This window comes from Triturus cristatus, chromosome 3_2 (assembly GCF_964204655.1).
Source record: "Triturus cristatus chromosome 3_2, aTriCri1.1, whole genome shotgun sequence".
Taxonomy (NCBI): domain Eukaryota; kingdom Metazoa; phylum Chordata; class Amphibia; order Caudata; family Salamandridae; genus Triturus; species Triturus cristatus.
Window position 1 is genome coordinate 537,901,509 of NC_140584.1, and position 27,331 is coordinate 537,928,839.

General features: G+C 48.1%; 1 protein-coding gene across 1 annotated transcript in view; it reads right to left on the minus strand.

Annotated features, from left to right (window-relative positions):
- PRRG4 (proline rich and Gla domain 4) overlaps positions 1-27,331 on the minus strand; it is a 294,949-nt gene that overhangs the window by 32,498 nt on the left and 235,120 nt on the right. The window contains exon 4 of the mRNA XM_085648249.1: positions 3,519-3,567. Coding sequence (XP_085504375.1) covers positions 3,519-3,567 — 49 coding nt within the window. The remainder of the gene's footprint in view (positions 1-3,518; positions 3,568-27,331) is intronic.

A 27,331-nucleotide genomic window follows, 5' to 3' on the forward strand; every position in this document is an offset into this window, starting at 1 on the left:
CTGCTGTCATGTGCAAAACAGTGCCTTCACCCCCATGTGTTGATGCAAGGCGTCCGCCATTTGCTGGCGAGCCTTTCCTGTGTGGGGACACACTGTTTGTCTGGCTGTGACCTAGGCCATATGGGCAGAGGGCATTGTTGTCTGCTTCTGAGTTGCACTATGTGATTTTTTGGGCCCACTCTCCCGCCATCCGGGTTACCGTGTCATGTGTTGGTGTCTTGTGTGGCCTGTGACTTGACATTGTCCAGCTGGGTGCATGGGGCATGGTGGCGCCAGTGGCATGTGCATGTTCATGGAGTGTGGTTGGGTCATGCGATAGCTTGGGGTGGTTGCGTGCCTGTTTGTGAGTTTGGTTGTGGATGACGTTCCCCCCATGTGAGGTGCGTTGTTTGTGTACTCACCCGGGTCTCGGAGTCCTCCTAATCCTTCGACTGCCTCCACCGGCAGTATGGCCATCACCCTCTCCTCCCAGGGATGGTAGTGTAAGGGTCTGCGGGAGGGCCCTCCTCCAGTGAGGTTGGCCTGGTTGTGTTCGTCCGTCATCTTGGCTCGGACCCTCCTCCGCAGATCGTACCACCTGGCTTGGCATTCCTGCTTGTTCCTTCTGGTGTCCGCAATAGCATTCACAGCATCGACGATGGTCTGCCACATGGCTGTTTTTGCTGCAATGCTGGTCTGTCTGACCAATGTTCCAAAGAGCTGTGGCTCGACTCTGAGGAGTTACTGAACTTTGGATTCTTGTTAGTGGGCATGGTGAGGGGTGTGGGTGTGGATGGTGGGGGGTGTGTGTGGATGGTTGTGGGTGTGTGAGTGTGGTTGTGCAGGTGTGTGTGTGTGTGAATGTGATGAGGGGGTGTTTGTGAAGGTGGTTGTGTGAAGGTGTGCAAGTGTAAGGTGTGGTGAAGCTTGTAGTATGGTGCTGTAGGTTGTCTGTGGTGTCTGGCAGCAGTGAGTCTGTTGCAAAGGCTCATGGTTTGTGTGTGTGGGCCCTTTTTATTGGTCCATTGGTGGGTGTGGCTGTGTTTGAACTTTGGGTGGGTGTGTTATAAGGAGTGGTGGTGTTTTGGGCCTCTGTTTGTTTTTGGCAGTTGCAGGTCAGTGAATGTGTTTTTTTAGTGGTTGTTGGACATGTTTTGTGGCTTTGTGCCATTCGAATGGTGTATTCTTGTGTTGTTTTGGTTTGTCCTGGTTGTGTACGTGCGTTTTTAGCGTGTGTACGGTGTGTACATGGGCCATTTGGTTGTACAGTGCTGTCCTTGTGTGTGGCTTGGTACGACTCGTACATGCGGTTGTGATGTTGGGGCCTGGGGTGCGCTCCGTACTTAGGAGGTTGTGGTGGGGGTGTGACTCTGACGTACATGGGTGTACATACAGGGGGGTACGACACGTACAGGGGTGGGGGTACGACTCGAACGTACAGGGGTGTACATACACGCGGGTACGACACGTACAGGGGTGTACATACACGGGGGTATGACACGTACAGGGGTGGGGGTACGACTCGAATATACAGGGGTGTACATACACGGGGGTACGACACGTACAGGGGTGGGGGTACGACTCGAACGTACAGGGGTGTACATACACGGGGGTAGGACACGTACAGGGGTGGGGGTACGACTCAAACGTACAGGGGTGTACATACACGGGGGTACGACACGTACAGGGGTGTACATACACGGGGGTACGACACGTACAGGGGTGGGGGTACGACTCGAACGTACAGGGGTGTACATACACGGGGGTACGACACGTACAGGGGTGGGGGTACGACTCGAACGTACAGGGGTGTACATACACGCGGGTACGACACGTACAGGTGTGGGGGTACGACTCGAACATACAGGGGTGTACATACATGGGGGTACGACACGTACAGGGGTGGGGGTACGACTCGAACGTACAGGGGTGTACATACACGGGGGTACGACACGTACAGGGGTGTACATACACGGGGGTATGACACGTACAGGGGTGGGGGTACGACTCGAACGTACAGGGGTGTACATACACGGGGGTACGACACGTACAGGGGTGTACATACACGGGGGTACGACACGTACAGGGGTGGGGGTACGACTCGAACGTACAGGGGTGTACATACACGGGGGTACGACACGTACAGGGGTGTACATACACGGGGGTACGACACGTACAGGGGTGAGGTCCGACTCGAATGTACAGGGGTGTACATACACGGGGGTATGACACGTACAGGGGTGGGGGTCCGACTCGAACGTACAGGGGTGTACATACACGGGGGTATGACACGTACAGAGGTGGGGGTCCGACTCGAACGTACAGGGGTGTACATACACGGGGGTATGACACGTACAGGGGTGTACATACATGGGTGTGGGACACGTACACGGGTGGGGGTAGGACTCGAATGTACAGGGGTGTACATACACGGGGGTACGACACGTACAGGGGTGGGGGTACGACTCGAACGTACAGGGGTGTACATACACGGGGGTACGACACGTGCAGGGGTGTACATACACGGGGGTACGACACGTACAGGGGTGGGGGTACGACTCGAACGTACAGGGGTGTACATACACGGGGGTAGGACACGTACAGGGGTGTACATACACGGGTGGGGGTGTACATACACGGGGGGTATGTCTCGGACGTACGGGGCTGGGGGGAGTGTTGGACGCGTATGCGGGCACATGTCTCCATGGTTGCTATGGGAGTTCGGTGCGGACGGTGTTTTTTCCATACGGTTGTGACATCGGACGCACGGGATGGATCGTGATTCCTCGGTCGGACTTAACTTTTCACATTTGTACGGTAAATCGTCCGAGGACGTGTCGGACACATTTTCCAACCCGAGGACGTGTGGGGAATAATTCCCAAGGCGGTTCGTATGGACTTTTTACCATGCGAATCGTAATTGGCAGTTTGTACGGCACTTGTACGATTCGTACGGTAAAAAGACCGGATACGAGTCGTACGGGGAATTTTTTCACCGGATCGTAATTGGCACCATCGTCTTTCATGGCATGAGGCTACTCTAGATGCCCTAGGTTATTGACCAAAGCTGGTGGTAACTATTTAGACATTGAAATATAAAGTTTATAGAGAGAATATAACTTCAAACATGTCTTCTCATAATTTGCTCCCTGGCTTTAGAATGACACCCTCCCTAACACCAAAAAGTTGCGCTGCCCGCCTTACAGTGCTGCAGAAAGGATCTTGAGACTCATACTCACACCTTCCACTCACTCTTGAGATAATATAACTTTTTCCTACACACACCTAATACCCCTCTACACTCACTCAATTTAATTTTGCATGCCTCTGCTTCAACACACTTTCACATGCTAAAGCCTCTAAAAATAGGCTGAAGACTTTCAAAAAAGAGCATTATCGTTTACTGGAAGTTACATTTCACTTTTCAGATTTGAGCATTTAAGAAGCAGGAAGATTAGATGGGGCTGAATGAAACAAACCCATTTCGGTATTACAAACATTTGAAAGAGTAAGCATGGGCAATTGCGTTCTGGCCTTACCTGGTTTAGCATAGGGACCCTTCGTTGAATATTCTCTCCAAAACTTTGACTGTATAAGAAAGGAAACATTAATTAGTATAGTCATGTCAATGCCATATATGCATAAACATAACACATAGTCTTAATGATTCCATTTGTGTATTAATCAGTTTCATCAGCAAATGAAATGCGTATCTTAACCCGGATATGGAAATGCTGGACATATAAGAACATTTAGAGCTCTGACGTTGTGTTTATGCAGAGCCTGGGATCTGCAGCTTAGAGGAGGTGGAAGAACAGTTCCCAAAGTGTTGGATGCAGGATTGTTTCTTGTCTGAGAGTGATGACGTATGACCTCAGAATCATTATCCGAAGGGCTGCAAATGGACAAGCCCTGAATTGTGCAATGTTTTAAGGGCCAAGTGGATCACCTTGCTCAGGTTACTGCTAGCACAGAAAGTCAGCACAGATCATAAGGATACATGTCATATCTTTCAAACGACAATCATGACATAGACTTCCAGTAAGCATAGTCTCTTCAGTGAGCATGGTCTTTGAAGGCAAAGCATGGATGTTTGATTTGAGATTTGGATATCATAAAGCAAATATTACATGCAGATCATTCGAGGTAACAGGCTCACTGCAAACATATGACCTCCTATGTCAGTGTTATGATCAAACAAGAAAGTGAGGATGAACAAGAAATTACAGAGGTATAGATACACCAGAATGGGAGTAAGGAGAATGGCTGGAATGGGACAGCCACAAAAAATTGGCTGATGTTTAGTCTTCTCTCACGTTCCATCACTCATTCTATTTGGTTTATCACTATGGCGGACCTGCTGCTTACCCCACTGCTAGTACGAGCCTTGTGGCAGACCAATGCTAGTAGAACAGTGTCATAGGAGCTGCCCAAATTAAAAGCTTCTCCGATAGCATTAGCACAATGCTGTGTAAACCATGGCAGTCCCTGTTATAAAAAGTCAAGAAATGCTCCCTGTCTCCACAAACACACTGGAAGAAAGCTCCATGCACATGGCGATTATTAGTTATGATATTTCTGAAGAAAAGACTCTCACTTTAGCAGTCCGGCTTAAAAAATAACTAAAGTAACAACATGTCTGAATGGTGGACCACTTTTTTCCCTCCATACCTGCTCACAACATGGATATAGGAACTGTTTTGGGATAAACATTTTCAGCATGTACACCAGCAGCTTGTTCGGTGGAGACACTTCCTCTGACAATCCAGTTATAAGCCAGCCAACCCACTAAAATTCAAAGGGCCTCCTCAATCATTGCATAAATGTTCACACATCAGTCCACTGTACTACGGGGCGTGGCTTGGGTGGGCATCATGGCGGTTGCATGTTAGAGAGGCTCTGTGCCGCTTCTCCCACTTTCCTGGTTTAGACAGCTTAAACGGACGGCCATCCGACCCACACCTCACTTGTACATGCAGTGGAAGCCATGGTGGATTGACACCGGGAGCGCTCACTTGCGGCCGTAAACTGAGAAGCCTGCACTGTCAGGCCACCTGCGTGATTCTTGGGGCCCAGGATGCACCTTCCGCTGACGGCCCATGATTGCCTCACTTCACTGGAAAGCCTACTTCTCCTGTCTGCGGTGAGTCGGAACCATGTTGCATTTACTGACCCATCATTACAGAGCTACTGCAGCCACTACTATCGGTGAGCGCCCGCTGCTCACTGCCTAGACTCTACCGGCGCTTCGCCTGAGACCTGCATGCCATGCTCCTGCAGGTGGGCGGCCGATACCTGTACGCAGCTAACTGATATCGCCGTCATTTGCTGAAGGGGCAGACATGAGATCAGAGGTCTGCCGCTGGAGCGAACTCTGCAGCAAGGGGTAAGCCTTATTTGTTCCCGCTCCCCTTCATCCCCACACGCGCGGACCTGAGGCGGGGGGATGTTGGACATGTGCAGTGACTATCACCTGATTGTCTCATACTGCAGGGCTCCGGACTGGACCGTTGATGATTGCTGTGCCTTAATGGGCAGCCCTGGTACCTGCACCGGCTCCTAGGAATACTGGCTGTGATCTGAGGGCAGTATATACTTCCTAGCCTACCTAGGAGACTTCTCCACCCACTCGCAATTTCCATGGGGCTCTACAACATTGTTGTACCCAACGCTGGTAGAATCCTTACGTTCTCGTGAGGTGCCCTGTGATGTCCAACTGATCTGTGTGCAGAGCCCATCATCAAAAGAGACCACGTACTAGGTGATCGCCTGCTCGGACCCTCTTCAGCATACAAGTGTAAGACTTGGACACAGGGCTGCTCTTGCTGTGAAGATCGGGTCCTCTCCCTGGCAATGCTAAGAGGGCCTGCCCTTGCGCCTTCATTGCTGTGCACTCTGCCATGAAAGCCAGCGCTATGGCCCGCCCCAAAACTGACACAGTGGTTACACGCTCCCATCTGTCCACACCTCCACCAGACTCCCAGCGGTCCTCTGGCGGTCAGACATAGAATACTTTGCAGGCCAACTGTAAGTCGTACCAGAGGCAATAGAAAAATCGCACACCTACTGGAAGTGAAAATTGATGCAGTGTCCACCGACCTTACTCTGTTACGTGATGACCACGAACTTTAACTGACAGGGTACACACGACAAAGCAGGTGGTTGTGGCCCTTCAGCCACCGACCCCTAATCTATGGAAACACCTTAACGCACTACAGGACATGGTCCACTTCCTGGAAGAATGGGCAGAGGATGCTAAAAAGAGGTCCTGACGCAACAATATACGGGTAGTGGACATCTCCGAGGGTGCAGAGGGCACAGACGTGGAAACCTATATAGACACCTGCATACACAATTTATGCCAGCTAACCAATTGGCATTTTTTTCTCTTTAGAACTCGCTCACAGGGTCCCCATATGGTAGCCCCTGCAAGGTGCCAATCCTCTCCCTTTGGTTGCTCGACTCATGAATTATCTAGATAGGGACACTGTCCAAAGAGAAGCGCAGAAGAATGACAACCTAAAAGGTCTACAATGCTCGAATACTGGTCTTTCCAACACTGGCTGTCCAGCGCAAAAGACACACATTTATGGAGGTGAAGCTTAAGCTGAGGAAACGCCATGTCCAATATGTGCTTCTTTTCCCAGCATGCCTTTGTATACAATATGAGGATAAGACCTCCTTCTTCACTGACCCGGCGGATGCTTGGTCATGGATGGAGCGTAACGGTCTAGCCAAGACTGATCCCGCCTTGGAGACTCACAAAGGGCCAACACCACTGAAGACGAAACGCATAAAATGTACCCGACAGCTATGCCAGGCAACTCCACAATCCTATGGGACTTCGAATTTAGAGGAACTCCTCCAAGAACACTACAGGGCCTCCAGGTGGCTGCTGACTTCAGGGAACCTGCACAGCTGTCCAGGGCAGATGAAACTGGTCCCGTCTCCTCAGATGAATGTGACTCTCTCACATCTGACATTATCCCTCCAAGTGCAGAAGGGATGCCTGTGGTGACCCCTCAGTCTTCTCATGATCTCATTTGATACGTTGTGCAATTGGGTTTCTGTGTTTTGTTCAAGCAATCTGCACCACTTGATTCATGTAAGTTCATGTCCGATTATGTCGCTTGCTATGAGACCACAAACTCCTGGCTGTTATTCATTCCTGCCTCCCCCGTGCAGACCCAAAGAATACCACTGCTGCGCTTGGGCTTGCTCATCTCAATATTATGGGGACCAGGGTGGCCGCCCCGACTACTACAACGCCTGCTTGGTACTATGGGAAGCCGCAGTTATTTCATCACCTATCTTACTTGCCTAACCCCTTGACCAGTTCCTTCACACTGTTTTTTTCCTCACTTACTTGGTTTGGGTGGATGCCTGTTGTATGTCGCTCTTAATGGCATTCACTGTTTATTGTTATATTGTTGTATTTTTTGCCCCTTGCACCTATGTAATGCAATTGCATAAACTCACTAAAACACATGCTCTTATGCCCGGAAGGACAGGGGCTCTCTCTTACCCATGTCCCCTCCTATGGATGTGACCAACATTGTCACCTGAAAAGTGAGGGGCATTCATACCCCCTCTTGTTGCTATGCCATTTATTCATATCTTTGCCGAAGAAATCCACCCATAGCTTTCATTCAGGATTCTCACATCACAAGCATGGAAGCCTCTAGAATACAGAGGAGATGGTGGGGTGAGGTCTTCTCCACTAATTACTCCTCCTATGCCAGAGGGGTTTTAATTTGGAACCGGATGGGGGTCCCTTTTGCTGCCACCCATGCACTTGTACACCCTGACGGATACTACATATTTGTTGAGGGCTCTTTCGGGGGGTGGGATCACCGTCTGCTTCTTGGAGTGATCTATGCACCAGATGTGGACCAGGCTCCATTCCTGCATTCACTCACTACACTGTTTGAATGCTGGAGCGATATGCCCTGGGTGCCGGGTGGGGATTTCAATAGCATTTTAAATTTAAGCTTTGATTGGTCCTTCCCGCCATATCGCAACACCTCCACTAAGGTTTGCTCTCATTGTTCCATACACACAACCTCCATGTACGCATTGATAGATTTGTTTGCACTTCAATAATTATCCCACGTATTAACGATACAGATTATTTTGGTTGCACCCATTCCAATCATAATCCTGTCCAGTTAAAGATATGTTGGGAACATTCGCCTCCACCCATACCCATTTGGCGGCTACAGGCTTCAACACTAGAAGAGCCTACTTTTCAAGCATCCATTGCCACCGACATAGAAGAATATTTTGACTTTAATGCTGGCTCTGCCTCATCACCCCTCGTAGAATGGGAAGCATTCAAGGTATCTATCCGGGGACACTGCATGGGTACCACACTCAACATGCGCCGCCACCTCACTACTACAATAACGTAACTAGAGGGTCAACTATTGAGCCCTGAAGACCTAGTGCGTGACTCCGTCACTGCTCAGGAACAATTGCTCCACTCTCAGCATGATCATCTTGCATTATTGGAGCGCCTCTGCTGTTTAAACTACGCAGAACATACTAAACACAGGCACGTGGACGCTGACCGCCTGGGTACCCAATTTGCGTGCCTAAAATGTCAGGAAACAGATAGATGCCCCATCCTGACTATCCGCTCGGACACAGGTCATGTAACTCATTCACAGAAGGCCATCAGCGACTTCTTATCAACCGTCGCACTCCTGCAGGTCTCCCTAGACTCTAGAGAAGAACTCAATGGGGAAATTACTTTATTCAAAATACGGGAAGGGAGCCATGAACTCGCCACCAGCTAGATCTCAGGCCCGATAGTCTGCCAGCCGAATTCTATAAACTTTATGCCTCACCTGAAAACCCTATCTGATGCTACCCTTACTGGAGCATCCTTACCACCCACACTGAGCGACACCCTCCTTATCATATTGCCTAGGACTGGACCCCCTTGAATTGGGCTCTTACTGTCCATTGACGTTATTGAACCCAGATTATAAAATACTGGCGAAGATACTGGCAGATCGCCTAGCCGCATTGGTGCCACAGTTAGTTAACTTGGACCAAAATGGTTTTTTGCCTGCTAAAAACACATCGTTGAACATCCGTCACTTCTTCTGGGTGCTTAAGTATGCCCAGTCTCGACACCCCTACTCAGGATGCATGGTTGTAGACCTTCATAAGGCATTTGACTACCTAGAGTGGCCATTTATACTCAAAGTGCTGTGACACTATGTCCTTGGGACCCGATTTCTCTGCTTGATTACTTTATTATATTATATACTAACCCAAAGGCCATGGTACGTTTAGGCTGTCACATATCCAACCCCATCACGATACAGCGAGGGACACGCCGAGGTTGTCCACTATCCCCTCTGTTATTCTCTCTGGCACTTGAACCTCTGGCTTACCATCTACGTGCACAAGGCTAGGACTGGGGGTTCCCACTGGGAGATGGCATGTATGTGGTTTTGCTTTAGGCCGATGACATGCTCCTTTACCTTAAAGATATTAGGTCAGTACCCCCCACTGTAGAGAGCCTGTCCATCGAGTTTGCCGCTATTTCTGGACCAGGAGTTACCAGGTCAAAATCATGCTTATTTCCTTTCCACACTCGTACTCCAAATCCAGTGTATACTGCAAATGGCATAGCACTTGAATGACAGTCTGATACGTTTCGCTACTTAGGAATCCGTATGTATCACATGTCAGAGGACCTCCTAGAAGGCAACTTGGTTCGAGCGGTTTTGGCGTTACGTGCGCAAATATCCTTTTGGCAGACACTCCCATTGTTGGTTGCTGGCTGGGTGGCCCTGATGAAAATGGTCATTCTGCCACGACTGCTCTACTCTTTCACCATCTCCCGCTTTTTATACCCCAACCCCTTTGTCACTCTTTTGAGTGCATGATACAGGACTTTGTGTGGTACAACATACATCACAGGCTAGCTTTGCAGAAACTCTATCTCCCCACGGAGGGTGGTGGACTCAACATCCCCAATCTTGAGCATTATTATTTGGCGCTGCAGTTACAATGGGTGTCAAACCGCTTTGCTGGCCACTGCAATGTTGCTTCCTTCCTGGGCCCTGAAATCCACCTTGGCTTTATTTCACCCACTCGCTAGGCCTTCACCACCGTACATCCCCTTCCTCCAAGTGGCTTATCAATGCTACTGCATCACAGCATCACCTGGTCAACTATATCATATGCTCCAGCACTGCCTCTACTCGGCATGTCAGGAGGATGTGAGTCCACTACTCTCAGGGAGCTAATTATATGGCATACGGCAGGACTGCACACATTAGGCAATTTGTACAGTGACGGATCTCTCCTTCCATTAGACGACCTAATCACAAGCGCTGAGCTCCCGCTCGCTCTTGGGGGGAGATACAAGAAGAACCCACTCAACACCTGATCATACAATATCTACACACACTTGGTACGGGCAGGGATCAGACCCGCTGGTTAGCCAGCGCCCTGCGCACGCAAACTGAGCTTCCTCTCATCATATTATGAAGGCGTTGGGACACAGACTTTGTCCACACCTTTACAGGCAGGGAATGGCAGACTATTCTGCAATATCCTTCCCTTGTGTCCCGCAACGCTTACTCAAAATTTATCCAACTATACATTTTACACAGAGCTGACTTAACACCTAGTAATATCAACCAATATTTTCACCACACCGATGCTACCTGTCCTCGCTGCCTGACCCCACATGCAGATATAATACATATGCTCTGGTCCTGCCCCAAACTGGCAATATACTGAAGGGATGTTACAACACACCTTGGTGTAATCACTATGGAGGTACTGTTCCGAGATGGATGTGGTCAAAGATCGACCGGTGTCCACCCAAAAGTTAAGAGAGAAAAGAGAAGAAACACACCTTGAACACTGCACAGGCACTATCCTCTCATGCACTTGGGAAGTCTGCCTATTTGGACTCTACCGCTGCACCAAAAACCATAAGGCTGTGATGCGATTCGCTGATCTGGCTCTTCTTCTAGCGAGAACAACTAATCACCTAAAAATGAAAGGCAGTGCACCCACCTGTGGTTTTGACATGGGTACCCTCTATGCAAGCGGGGGCCCAGGCCGAGAGCACACTGTTGCATAGAGAAGAGGTTAAGAGTCTCAGTAAATATCCCCTTCCGTAGCTCTGGGATAGACTCAGAGAAATTCTATGAATGACCACTAGATACTCAACATACTTCTGGTTCACCCATACAGGTAGCACCCTCTCCTCCTTCTCACCCTACTGACCTCCTTACTGCCTGATGATTGTTCCATTAACACCTATTGACTCCCCTGCCTCATTGGGATGTGTGTTTCAGCATCCTTCATTATGAACGAGTGCACCCCCTAGATTCATTTTTATGTTATATATTTCTTTTCTTTTTTCTCTTCACATGTTATTAATAAGATTATTATTACAATGTTGCCTGCAACTTTTTTCTTCTTCAATCTGTTTGTCGGCATACTTGATCTACTTTTGTGTCAATTTATCCTGTAAGTGGTATGTAAAGATGACATCTGTACACCCTAATGTCAACATTCATGCCATTGCTTTGCATGCAAACAATTGTCTGACATACACTGCATATGTACTCATCACAAACAAATGCCAATAAAAACAAGCATTGGCATATCCAATAGGTCTCGCCTTTGGGACCTTATAACTGTTTAGCCATGCAACAGTTGAAGTTTTTGCAACAAGGATATTGTGCTGCATAACTAAATACTTATAAGTTCCCAAAAGCGAGACCTATTGGCTATGCCAATGCTTGTCTTATATGGACGCAGTGCTCCGAATTCATATGAAAGTGCTAAATGGTGTGGTGGAGACAGATGCGCTAAGAATAGCTGCACTTCACTTTAAAAAATGCACCCAGGTTGGTAGGTAGAATTTTGTAAAAGGAGTTTATTAAAAGAGTGTTGTTCACAAGTGAAATTGTAGTCTTATCTTTGTGTGACAAGTATTCCTTTTTGTGTTCCCTTTTGTAAGCATCCATAGAGGGAGCGCTGCATCTCCCATATATAGGGGGCTTCTGTTTGATAGTGCTTGCCAATTCTTTATCACTGGAGATCTAAAACAGTTTTGGGCGCTGTTAAATTTGAAGCAGTTCCCTGTGTATAATTGCACTCGGAGCTTTTGCCTCTCTTTGGCTGAAAACCTAGCTTATTGCAGCTAAGAGAATCTCACACAAAAAATTCAAGTTGTCATTGTGCTTAAAAGCAGATTCTGCACTTCAACTCCTTTTCAAATTAATATGTGTGATGGGTCTATACTCTGCCCCAGAGTTTCTGTTCACTTTCTTTGTTCCCGTGTTTGATGTAATGGAAGCAAGGACAACAAGCGGTCTGCAATTTTCAAGCACTCGTGCTTGTGGTGGCATCCACCTTACAGACGCGAGCAGTGGCGCGTAGGGGCCATCTGTTTTTAATTAACGTGGCCGCGCCGCTGCTCACTCCCGCAAGGTGGATGCCGCCACGATCACGAGTGCTTGAAAAGTGAAGACCAATTCCTAAAGGCCCTCTCCTAGAGCAGCGCATTAGTGCTGCCTAGGCGAGACCTAACCAGTTAGGGAAAAAAATCAGTCATCTGTACTATTTTATTTGAAAACTAGAATCAAATAAACTTTCCCTAAAATATCTTTATTACTTAATCAACAGATCCTAGAAAATCCTCTTCACACCCATAGAATATTAATAAAGTAAGTTACAGTTGATGAAACTTTAGCATTTTTTTTTAATGCTATTTGTTGACTGAACTACATTATAAAACTAACCACAGCAAACATGTATTTTTTTTTAATAAATCTTTTTATTGAACAGAGAAAAATGACATTTCTGAATACAAAGGGAGGAACAATTTAGCAATTTTACATAAGCATCATTCTGTCGATGACCACAGCGGTATAGCAGGGAAAGTGGGGACTCAAGGCGTTAGAGGTTTTTCGGGGGTAGGGACAGTAGGTGGGATACAAATGTTCCCTCTGTATACATTCCATTTGTCCCAAATTGCGTACCACGTTTTTGGACACCCCCGTGCAACATACACTGTCTTCTCTCTAAGCATGCACCAATCCATGTCTGTCTTCCAGGTAGTCAACGTAGGCAACACTCCAGAGCCCCACAGATGTGCGATGTTTCTCTTAGCCACCATCAGGCCCAATGTGACCCAAATTTTCCCTTTGCTATTTAAATCGGTAGGTTCCCAGACATTCAATAGACATTGCTTGGCTTCAGGTCTGAGTCTCACTTCGAGTACTTCATTTATACACTCATGTATCCTTTTCCAGTAAGTCTGAATATCTGCACAGTCCCATATCAGAGCTCGAAAAATCCGAAAAATGGTACTAGTCCTGCAGGTCTAGTCCCTTGGAAAATCCCCTCAACCTCACTGCAACCTACTTGACCTCTGTCTCTGAAAACGGACCAAAAGTGACAAGATAACAAGATTTAAAGGCATCTTTATATCTCATTCCCTTTGTGAGCAATAAAAATGTCTTTAAATCATGTTATCTTGTCACTTTTGCTCCGTTTTTAAAGACAGAGGACAAAAGTTAGTTTGTCTTCCTACTCGCCAGAAAGGGCGAGTAGGACCTAAAAATAGCTCGTCCTCATCAATTCTCCCTCGCAAATGCGAGCGGGCGAGTGGATTTGACGAGTCCTGCATATTATGTGCATGAGTTACCTTCCTGCCCACATTGCCTCCTGCACAACCCGTCAGACAATCTCCCCATCCTAACGAGCCTGGACCCTGACACATAGACCCTATGTAAGATCTTCAACTGAACCAGGTGGAGGATGGAGGAAATCGGGACTTCTCTTGGGGATGATACTGCCTCCTGCCACTCCTCGTCGTCAAGTTCTAATCCATCTCTCTCCCACCGCCCCCTGGTCAAAACGAGACGGAAGTGTTGTTTATTAGTTTCTTGTATGTGAGGGAGATCGCTTTTGTGGGCATGTAGCCATCCAGCAACCTGTCGTCCAGCGGCGAGGACTCTGGGGGAAATTATCCCTTGGGCAAATTCATTATTAGTGCATGTCGCACCTGTAAATACTGGAAATATTCTGTATCAGCTAATTCGTATTCTTTTTTCACGGCGGCAAATGACACCATCTCCCCCATCTGCCAGAGATCTCTGATCTTTGCGATCCCGATCAGATCCCATTTGGCAAACCCTTTCGATGCCCGTAGAGTTCCCACCTGCTCAGTGTCCCACAAAGGAGTGGCCCGCGTGGGCTTCTGGTCCCACCCCAGACTTTTGTTCACTGCCTTCCAGGCTTGTACTGAGTGATTGGTTGGCCCAGTGAGTGGAAACTTTTTAGTATTGGAGTAGATGGTCCTGTTGAAATTGCCTCCTGGAAGCAGCCATTTGTCCATCCTGTACCCTGGATTATCCCAGCACCTATATGTACAGTGATTGATTGCAGCCAGATGAGCAGCCCAATAATATTTTTTGATGTCTGGGAGAACTATCCAGCCATCATACCATGACAGTATAAGCTTTTGTAAGGCTCTGCGGCGTCTGCCCTTCCGGAGTAGCTCTCTATAGAGGCCTTCAATTTCTTTAAAATATAGCGCTGGGTCGGGGTGGTTCTGCAGGGCGTACAAGAAACGGGGCAAGGCCATCATTTTAAAAAGCGCTGCTCGTCCCAGCAGAGATTGTGGCCCAGGCAGCCTAGTGGTCGACCTCCACAGACCCAGGCCCCAGTCGCAGGTCACCTCCTCACCTTCGTCTGCTGGGTCCAGAAGGCTGCCTTACTAAACTGGGAGGGAATATCCGGCTGAGCCCCGGTACCAAGGCTGGCACCACTGAGCAGGATCACTTCAGTGCTGGGCCCAGGGATCAGATTTGAGCAGAATGCAGGGCCGATGGTACGTAGCTCTAGAAATGAGCATCTGCCATCTTGGACCAGTTAAGCCCCCCCCCCCGCAAGACCCCAACTTTAAGCCAGAATGGATTTTTTGAGGCTCTCAAAATGGTTCTCTGACAAAATTTCGAAGGTCAGAAATTCGACCTACACAAATATCGCAACACTAATATCGATGTCAAGAATATCGACATCCTATCTACAACATGGTAAGTACAAAAATATCAAAAATAAAATATAGATGTCAAACATATCGTTTTTAAAAATATCGTTTTTTTTTGGTTATAAAAAATATGTAAAATAAACATAATAATACTTATAAATAAAATAAACATGATTAAATCTATTTCACAATGTTAAAAATTAATAATTATAAATATAATTTAATAAAAAATGTATTAAACATAGACATATAACATATAATATATATACTTACTTAATAATGTTTTAATAATTATTTTAATAAATTATACATTATTTAAAAATATTAACAATTGCAAAAACATTACACACATAAAACAATAACATAAATAAAAATTAAATAACTATGTATAACAAATTAAAACTATTACATTTAATTTTAATATTGTTAAAATTAATTATATACTACATTAGCTAAAATAATAAAAAAAATATTAAATCGCAGATACAATAAAACTACTACTCCAGCTCCACAAAAAAACAACAGAAAGGAAAATGTTGGCTAGCGTAAGGGTAAAAATTACTATTCCCACTCCAGAGAGTGCAACAGTAGGGAAAGTGTTGGATAGCGTAGGGGTAAAAATTACTATTCCAACTCCAGAGAGTGCAACAGTAGGGAAAGTGTTGGATAGCGTAGGGGTAAAAATTACTATTCCAACTCCAGAGAGTGCAACAGCAGGGAAAGTGTTGGATAGCGTAGGGGTAATAACTTACTATTCCAACTCCAAAGAATGCAACAGCAGGGAAAGTGTTGGATTGCGTAGGGGTAAAAATTACTATTCTAACTCCAGAGAGTGCAACAGTAGGGAAAGTGTTGGATTGCGTAGGGGTAAAAATTACTATTCTAACTCCAGAGAGTGCAACAGTAGGGCAAGTGTTGGATAGCTTAGAAGTTAAAAATATCATACTTATAAATAAAATAATTCTTTAAAATAATTAATAATTTAATTATTAAATACCTCAAAATTACTTACAAATACCAATAGATATTTATTAAAAACATAACTACCAATAAATAATTAATTACCAATTGATTATTAATCAACAATAAATTATTTTTCATAACCAAATTATTATAATTTAAAATATTTACCAATTAATAATTAATCTCCAATTAATTAATTATGAATACCCAACAACAAATTTTATATTTACTTAATTAGATTTCAATTACTTCCAACACTATTCCCCTATAAACACACAAAACACTCAAATAATAAAATAATACAGTTAACATAATTATCAATTAATCAATTAATAAAAACTAATTACCAATTAATAATAATTAATTACCAATTAATACTTAATTAACAATAATATAATTATCAATACCAATAAATAAATAAAAATATTACTTAATTACAATTAAATTACTTCCCACCCTGTTCCCCTATAAACCCACAACCCGCTACAGAATTTAAACGCTAAAATTATTTAAAATTAATTTATCATTCCCAAAAATTTATCATTTAATTCATATAATTAAATTACTTCCCACCCTATTCCCCTATAAACCCACAACCCGCTACAGTACTAAAACACAAAATTAACTTAAAAAAAAACATTATTAACATATACAAATTGTATACATATATTTTTAAACCAGTAGAACACTTAACAAAAAATAATTAACACATAAATATTAAATACATAATAAAACACATAGTAATATTATAAATATAGATATTAGTGACATGGATATTAGTAACATCGATATATTTCATATTGATATTACTAATTTCGATATTACTAACATCGATATAAATAAAATCGATATTACTTACCTTAGGGTCGATATTCTGTCCATAGATATTCTTGACATCGATATTCTGTCCCTTCGATATTCTAAACTCGATATTATTGTAGGTCGAAATTAAAGTTTCGATATTTAGACTGCTCACCCTCAAAATGTTACTGCAGTTTTACAATGGAATAGCTTCCAATGATGTGGACTCATTCTATAGATTGGAACAGTGAGGAAAGAAGGATGCCCTTGAGTTGGACCACTGGATCAATCACAATTTAACAGACAACACGTTTGTGGGCAGAAGTCTGATAGCAGTCCAGGGAGTGAGATGGCCCCCAATTGAGACTGCCTCAAGGCTTAACATAACCCAGCTCAAGGGACCAGTGTGTTGAGAGTAAGTTAAAACAAGTAAATGTGAATTACAGAACACTGGAAAAACACTATGGTGCCGATTCGGATCCTGGAAAAAATTTCCCCGTACGACTCGTATCCGGTCTTTTCACCGTACGAATCGTACAAGTGCCGTACAAACTGCCAAGTATGATTCGCATGGGAAAAAGTCCATACGAATCGCATTGGGAATAATTCCCCACACGTCCTCGGGTCGGAAAATGTGTCCGACACGTCTCCGGACGATTTACCGTACAAATGTGAAAAGTGAAGTCCGACCGCGCAAGTACGATCCATCCCGTGCGTCCGATGTTACAACCGTATGGAAAAAACAGCGTCCGCACCGAACTCCCATAGCAACCATGGAGACATGTGCCCACATACGCGCCGAACACCCCCCCCAGCCCCCGTATGTACGCGCCGAACCACCCCCCCAGCCCTCGTATGTACGCGCCGAACCCCCACCCGTGCATGTACACCCCCGTACGTACGGACCGTACACCCACCCGTGTATATACACCCGTGTACGTACGGCCCGTACCCCCACCCGTGTATGTATGGAGCGTACCCCCACACCAACAGTGTATGTACGGACCGTACCCCCACCCGCGTATGTATGGAGCGTACCCCCACCCCAACAGTGTATGTACGGACCGTACCCCCATCCGTGTATGTATGGAGCATACCCCCACCCCAACAGTGTATGTACGGACCGTACCCCCACCCGCGTATGTATGGAGCGTACCCCCACCCCAACAGTGTATGTACGGCCCGTACCCCCACCCATGTATGTATGGAGCGTACCCCCACCCCAACAGTGTATGTACGGACCGTACCCCCACCCGCGTATGTATGGAGCGTACCCCCACCCCAACAGTGTATGTACGGACCGTACCCCCACCCGTGTATGTACACCAGTGTATGTACGAACCGTACCCCCACCCGTGTATGTATGGAGCATACCCCCACCCCAACAGTGTATGTACGGACCGTACCCCCACCCGCGTATGTATGGAGCGTACCCCCACCCCAACAGTGTATGTACGGCCCGTACCCCCACCCATGTATGTATGGAGCGTACCCCCACCCCAACAGTGTATGTACGGACCGTACCCCCACCCGCGTATGTATGGAGCGTACCCCCACCCCAACAGTGTATGTACGGACCGTACCCCCACCCGTGTATGTACACCAGTGTATGTACGAACCGTACCCCCACCCGTGTATGTATGGAGCATACCCCCATCCCAACAGTGTATGTACGGACCGTACCCCCACCCGCGTATGTATGGAGCATACCCCCACCCCAACAGTGTATGTACGGCCTGTACCCCCACCCGTGTATGTATGGAGCGTACCCCCACCCCAACAGTGTATGTACGGACCGTACCCCCACCCGCGTATGTATGGAGCATACCCCCACCCCAACAGTGTATGTACAGACCGTACCCCCACCCGTGTATGTACACCAGTGTATGTACGAACCGTACTCCCACCGGTGTATGTATGGAGCGTACCCCCACCCCAACAGTGTATGTACGGACCGTACCCTCACCCGTGTATGTATGGAGCGTACCCCCACCCCAACAGTGTATGTATGGACCGTACCCCCACCCGTGTATGTACGGAGCGAACACACACCGCACCAGTCTAAGTACGGAGCGCACCCCAGGCCCCAACACCAGCACCCTCACCCAACATCGCGCATGTACGAGTCGTACCAAGCCAGAGACAAGGACAGCACTGTACAACAAAATGGCCGATGTACGCACCGTACAGACGCTAAAAACACATGTACACAACCAGGACAAAGCAAAACAACACAAGAAGACTCCATTCGAATCGCACTAAGCCACAAAACATGTCCAACAAGCACAAATACAACCTATTCACTGACCTGCAACTGCCAAACTCCCAAACAGAGGCCCAAAACACAACCACTCCTTATAACACACCCACCCAAAGTTCAAACACAGCCACACCCACCAATGGACCAATAAAAAGGCCCAACACACACAAACCATGATCCTTTGCAACAGACCCACTGCTGCCAGACCACACAGAGAAACAACTGCACCATACTACAACCTCCACTACACCTGACACCTGCACACCTTCACACAACCACCTTCACAAACACCCCCTCATCACATTCACACACACACCTGCACAACCACACCCACACACCCACAACCATCCACACCCACACCCCCCACAACCATCCACACCCACACCCCTCACCATGCCCACTAACAAGAATCCAAAGTTCACTAGCCGAGAGTTGGAGGTCCTTGTCGACGAAATCATCAGAGTCGAGCCACACCTCTTTGGAACATTGGTCAGACGGACCAGCATATCCGAAAAATCAGCCATGTGGCAGACGATTGTCGATGCTGTGAATGCTGTTGGGTCCACCAGAAGGACCAGGCATGAATGCCAAGCCAGGTGGTACGATCTGCGGAGGACGGTCCGCCACAAAATGACTGACGACCACAACCACTGGAGGAGGGCCGCCCCGCAGACGCGTACAATACCATCCCTGGGAGGAGAAGGTGATGGCCATGCTGCCGGTGGTGGGAGTGGAGGGAGTAGAAGGACTCCGAGAGCCTGGTGAGTACACAAACAACTCACCTCACATGGGGGAACGTCATCCACAACCAAACTCACAATCATGCACGCAACCACCCCAAAGCTATCGCATGACTCAACCACACTCCATAAACATGCACATGCCACTAGCGCCACTATGCCCCATGCACCCAGCTAGACAATGCCAAGTCACAGGCCACAGAAAACACCAACACAAGACACGGTAACCCGGATGGCGGGAGTGTGGGCCTCAAAAATCACATAGTGCAACTCAGAAGCAGACAACAATGCCCTCAGCCCATTTGGCCTAGGTCACAGCCAGACAAACAGTGTGTCCCCACACAGAAAATACTTGCCTGCAAATGGCGGACGCCTTGCATGAAGACATGGGGGTGAAGGCACTTTTTGCACATGACAGCAGCTAATGAACAGCCAACACTGTGAAAGAGTGGCAGCACACACCACCACAGCAGCAGCGCAGACACAGACACTACACCCAATGGGTGCCTGGAGATCAGAAACAAACTCACATGAACAAGCCAAGGGCCATTCAAAGATCTGCAAACAGTGTGTGCCTAGGAAGCTGGGCTGAGGTGACAGAGGGTGACACACAGAGGGAGGGAGAGGGGGAGAGAGAGGGAGGGAGACACAGGGAGACGGACAGAGGGAGGAGGCTGACACAGGGAGGGAGGGAGAGGGGGACAGAGAGGGAGTGAGAAAGGGAGACACAGGGAGACCAATTCAGCCTTGGGTGGTGTGGGAATGTCTGCTCGTCAGCAGGTGGACTGCGTGCATGTAGACAAGGGTGGCCAGTGCCTGAATCCCCCTCACTTCTCCATGGCAAAACACTGGGCCATGTGTCAACCTGTGCACGAGCACAATGCCAGCTACCTGCATTATATAAGTGTGTGGAACAACTCCATTTGCCCACGTACAGTGCAACACAGAAGGTGCAAATGCATGGCTCGCCACACCTGCTCACTCCACTGCTGACTGCAGTCACAATTGACGCAGCAAGTAAGACTGTGTCACACGTAGGTAAAGTCTCAAAAGCTGTGGCCAAGGGACATACCCATGCACAAGTGCACTGTGAGTGGAATGCAAGACATATCCAAATACCCAGAGGAAATGTGCCAACTTTGAAACGAATGAAACATGGATGTTGCATGGAACAAAAATAACATTGTCTCTCTCACACACAGGTCAACGTCCTGGATCACCCCCCAACACTGGGGGGGAAGACTCACAGGACCTGTCTCTGCGGGATGACGATCCCACCGGCAGCGACGACTCTCACCACTCTGTGGACGACCCCGACCAACCTGGCCCCTCTGGTGTCCAACCACCTGCAGCACCTGCGTCAGGTACAACTGGGCCAACCACCACCCCCACTCCTGCCACATCCCAGGAGACACCCAGGATCCCTGCCCCACCACCACAACGCAGCCAGGCTGACCAGGAGGGACACGGTGTACCGGGACCCAGAAGGAGGCAGGCGACAACGCAAATGCCACCCCTCAGGGGTCCCGGAGACCCGATGTGCCCACAAGGGCAGGCCAGGCGCAAGTGGGCAGGGGTGGTGGGAGTGGAGGACGGCGGAGGCGCGAGCCAGACCAGTTGGCTGCGGAACCGGTATATTCCCATGTAAGAAACATCCTGGACACATACCGGCAGGACACCACGGGCATGAGCTAGGTTGTGTCCACCCTCAACGAGATGAAGGGGACCCTCGAGGAGATCAAGACCCAGCAGGCCCAGCAACATGCGGAGCAACATGCCTGTCAACAGCGACACCAAGGACGGATGGAGGACAAACAGGCTGAGCTTGTGACGGTGCTCACGGGAATTAACCGTTCACTCCGTCGGATAGCCGACAACATGGGCAACCCTCCCTGTGCCACCAGGCGAAGAACATCACCACCCACAGGGAGGGATCAGGAGGAGGAGGATACATCCGACGGAGCATCCCAAGCATCGTCACGGCCTGCTTCTGAGGGTTCCCGCAGGAGGGTGGGTCGTCCACGGAAAAGACCGTGAGGGTTGGCGCAACAGCACCATCTCCCAGGACACCTGGCCTGGCACCTGGCCCACTGGCCCAACAGCAGCACATCAGCAAATGACATTCTCTGCCACATGGACTTGCTGGTCACTGTCTGACCAATGTTGACGAACACTGCGGCATGATTTCCAGTGGCAAGGATACCAACTCCCCCAGTGAACTTTGGATTCCACACACCCGAAAAGCCCCTCTTGTCATACCCCCCCCCAACACATACCCCAACACAAATAAAAACTTACACGATCAAGAGATGATGCCTACATTTTGCATTATTACATTACATGTGTCTTGTAAAGTCTAACCATGCCTGAGTTCTCATATGACTTCAACCATCCATACCCTGGGGCCTGAGTCTGGCACAGGACATACATTGGTCACAATGTATTAGGCAAGACAGACATGGAGCACCATACACACCCGTGATGGGCCCAACCAGCTGAGGGGGTGGCCGCACAACCGTGCCGACAGACATATTGAGTACAGCAACAGTCATGCGCAGAGGTCAGGGATCATGTGGAGTGTCCTGGGGGGCACCCAGGTATGTGTAGACAGGTGGCAGAACCATGTCCTGCAAGCTTGAGTCAGGTGGATGCAGAGAATGGTGGCCTGGCCAACGTTGGATGCATGGGGATGGCACATGTCACAATACCCACACAGTCATGGACATCATGCACAATACAGAGTCTAATCCCAGACAAACAGCTTGCATCTTGCTACTCTACACATAGACACATAGCCACTGTCACTGAGAACTATGCCAGACATGCCGTATGCACCGTGGCAACACACCAGCATTTACTGAGAAGAGGCACCTTGGAGGCATAGGGACACCTTTATTAGTCATGTATTCCGGAATGCAGAGGCAACTCGGAGTGCACATACACAGGTCATGTGGATTAACATGTGGTTCCAACACTGGCACCCCCCTTCTGCACCACAAATGCTTGATATCCATGGAACTGGCACACAAGTGTCGGGTAACAGCTAAACACCCCCTGCTGCTCACGGAGAGGCTGCCATACACCATTGATCCTCTGATGTGGAAGTCCCACACAATGTCAAGCCAATGCAAACCGTATGTGTCCGAGGGCAGTGTCACACACATTGATGCCTTCATCACAATCCACTATCCCATTACAGATGACTGTCAACAAGTCTGACCATCTATTCAGGTGAATCCACCTCCCAGACTTGGTGGCGCGGGTAGGTCAAGAAGCACAGCGTGAGCGGGGCAGACACCTACTTTTAGAGGATCCTTGGCTCATGCTTAATCCACCAAGTACTGTTGTGGTCCGCAGTCCTACTAAATAGGGTAGCACCAGACCATGACAGGTATTTTAGTTAAGTGATATTGTTTCACATTCAAATTTGTTGTGATTGAGAGACTTACAATACCATATAGTTCTCCTTTTTTGTAGATAGTTATCATAGGTCCTGAAGAATCGCGAGTGTATGAGCTCCGAGCGAGAAACATGTTGACCATTGAACACTAATTTTAAGCACTCCAATTAGAGACATTACACTCTACTGAGTGCCACTTACACTTTTTTAATCAGGGAAGGAGACCTTTAGAATAAAATTGAATTCCTATACTAGTACTATCAACCCTGTTTTAAAATCAGTTTTTCACATCTACATCAACCAGGCCCCCATACCCGCACTTCACCAAACGGCTGTTGGATTGAAGAACTCCGATAAAGTGCCCCTTTTTAGGGAGCCCGTTAGGCATTGCACCGCCAGCCCGACGAGGAGCAGCCCAGATGATGAAGCATGACACCTGAAAGGGTGTGTGAGGGCATTAATATCCAACAAAAGGATTACCAACTTCATACACAATGTGCATGTAGTCTAATCCAGCCTTCTTGTTGATTCACCATCTTTCTCCTTCATTTGAGGAACAGCAGGTAAAACTCTTCTTGGAATCCAGCTACATCTCATGTGTCCCATGGTGATGCGACATGTCTGCAGAGGAACCAAACATCGACAGGGGCAGTGTGCACACATCGTAAACAACTGCCACACACAATACACCCCTGATGCATCCCTTACCCTAAGGAGACCTCCAAACTTGTCCGTGCGTGTAACGCTGAGTCAGCACACGATGACGTGTCCATGAGGATTAGCAGTGCCACAACAATGCAACCAGCAGACGGCATGCGCAAGTACCTGGGGATGAGAGACACACAAGAAGTCAGCCACAAAAAGCTCATCCACTTGCATGTGCATGTACTCGACACATATAAGGATGACAACATGCTAGGTCACAATTATGACTGCGGAAATACACTCATCACTGGCACCATCACTCGAGTGACACATCCACACACACCTCTGACTCACGTGGCATACATGCAGATGGACACACACATTGCAACACATGCCACACAAGGACCAATGCGTGCACACTCAGACACTGGTACTCACCACTAAGCAAAGAAGTCGCGTATGAGCCGACTCTGGATGTCCTCTTGCGGCTCCACATCCTCCACATCACTAGCCTCATTGCCAAGCCCTTCGTCCTCCACGGGTGGATGGTCCTGATCATCTTGATCCAGGATGAGTGGCACAGCTTTCTCAACTGCCATGTTGTGCAGCATGCAGCAGACCATGAAGATTTTGCAGACCTTCACCGGGGCATATGGGAGGGCGCCGCCGGTCTTGTCTAGGCACCTGAATCGGCTCTTCAGGAGGCCAAATGTCCTCTCTATCACTCGCCTTGTCCGGCCATGGGCGGTGTTGAAGCGGAGCTGGGCCGGCGTGCTGGGGCTGCGGAGAGGTGTGATCAGCCATGGCATGTTGGGATAGCCATCGTCCCCTACATGGAAGCCACATGGACAAAAGTAGGACAGGAGAAGCAGTCGGGCAGGAAGTCTACGCAAAATGCAGGACAGACAGAGTGTACCCACCAACAACACATGCTCGTTCGTTGCGCAGCTGCGTCATCATTTCAGGCACCCTGCTACGCCTCATGATGTAGGCATCGTGTGCTGATCCTGGAAAACGAGCACAGACATGTGAAATCACCATGTTGGACAGACACACCACAAGGGCATTGATGGAGTGGTAGTGCTTGCGATTCCTGTACGCTACCTCCTGTGCCTGTGGTGGTACCAAAGCCACATGTGTCCCATCTATGGACCCAATGACATGGGGCATCCCTCCCAGGGCATAGAATCCACACTTGACACCTGTCAACTGTTCAGGAGTTGGGAAATGGATAAACTCATCCAGGTGAAGCAACATGGCCTCTAAAAACATCATGCAGCACACGGCTGAACATGGTCTGGGACATGCCACCAACATGAGCTATGGTATATTGAAAGGTACCCGTGGCAAAAAAATGTAGGGCTGCCATTACCTTCAGCTTGGGTGTCAGTGCCGTAGGATACCTGTGCAGCGGTTGAAGGTGTGGTGCCAGCCTTGCCGTCAACCCCTCAATCAACGGTTGGGGGAAGCGGTAGCAGCGTATACAGTCATTCTCCCGCATGTCAGCCAAGTCCGGAATTGGTCGGGGAAGAGGCGGTGCTCTGCAGTAATTTGGAAGTGACAAGGAAGAGTGAGTGCACCACAACAACAATTTATATGTACTGAGCACATGTTAATCTGTCAATACACATATGCTTCATATGGAGTCAGGTATGTGCTACATGCCCTGGACATGTATGGCTGCCAGGTGACACTCCTACCAAGACCCAGCTACACACAGAGATTGTGAACCTCCACATCCCATGGCATGGGACTAGCTGTGTCCCAGTGTAAGTGAACAGCCAGACGAAATACAGGAGTGACATACATCAACATATCAGCAGATGTAGGATGTTGATTGCAGAGACAGGTAGCGGAACACTAGAGCCACAGGTCACATGACATAACACTAGGACAGCCCACACACCTTGCCATGAAGGTGTACATGTCATGACTGATCACACATACATTGAGAGTATGCAGACAGGTCCTTGTTACGCTACTCCGTGTCCCATGCATACATACACACCTTACATCTGATACCACATGTGGCCTGGTGTGCGTAACAGTGTGCCATGGCCATCTACACACAGACACATGTTGTTTGCAGCAACTGCAGATGCATTTGAGGGAACACCAACATCAAGCTAATGGTAACACACCACACATACATGACATAGTCACATCGTGCAACGTGGGTAGTCACGTGTCAGGTGTGGTAACCCCTGTAGCGGGCATCAGGGGACACTTGCGTGTGTTGTTGACTGTGCCATGCCAGTGACGCTTATCTCAAGTGTTCTGTACGACATGCACACATGTCAAAGGAGTGAAGGGCATGTCTGGCACATAGTGCACCATCACATATAACATCTGTACACATCTCATCATACATCTATTGCCTTCACAACTCAGGAGTAATGTGCCACATCACAGCCTTTCACACCTGTGCCCCACACATGTAGTACTGCACAGACAATGCCTTGATGTCCATCCATGGACAAGTATGTCAGCTCACTTCCTTTCTGTGTGCTGCCTGTCACCACTGTTATGTGTGAAAGGCACCGTACATTCACTCTGAGGGCGTGTGTACGTTGCCTATCACTATGGGAGTGCTGCCGTAGGCCTACCCATAGTGATAGTGAGCGTACACGCGTGTGTACGGTCCGTATCACTATGGGTACGCATACGCGAGCAAACCCATAGTGATAGTGAGCGTACACGCGTGTGTACGGTCCATATCACTATGGGTACGCACACGCGAGCACACCCATAGTGATAGTGAGCTTACACGCGTGTGTACGGTCCGTATCACTATGGGTACGCATACGCGAGCACACCCATAGTGATACGGACCATACACACGCGTGTACGCTCACTATCACTATGGGTGTGCTCGCGTATGCGTACCCATAGTGATACGGACCGTACATACGCGTGTACGCTCACTATCACTATGGGTAGGCCTACGGCAGCACTCCCATAGTGATAGTGAGCGTACACACGTGTGTACGGTCCGTATCACTATGGGTACGCATAGGCGAGCACACCCATAGTGATAGTGAGCGTACACGCGTGTGTACGGTCCGTATCACTATGGGTTTGCTCGCGTATGCGTACCCATAGTGATACGGACCGTACATACGCCTGTACGGCCCGTTGCTATGCATTTGGGGTGCCCTAGGGCCCCGGAACGCACTGTACCTGTGTGTGAATCTCCAAATTACATAGGGGACACATGAGGGACAAGTATGAAGCCAGAGATGCATGCTGGTTGCCATGGAGACCGAGTTTAAACTTTGAATGAGGTGGCCTGCAAAAGTCGGTTTGAAATAATCTACTTTGTTGCAAAGTTGTTGTTGAAATGACATCATGCTGAATTCTAAAAAAATCTAACCCCCTCACAGGGGTAGGTTTAAATGGATTGGAGGAAACATAGGATGCAAATGTGAGTGACCAATCACTCTGTACTCCTGTGCATGAAACAGGCCAGCAAGGCAGATATAAGGCAGCCAGGTCCCATGAGA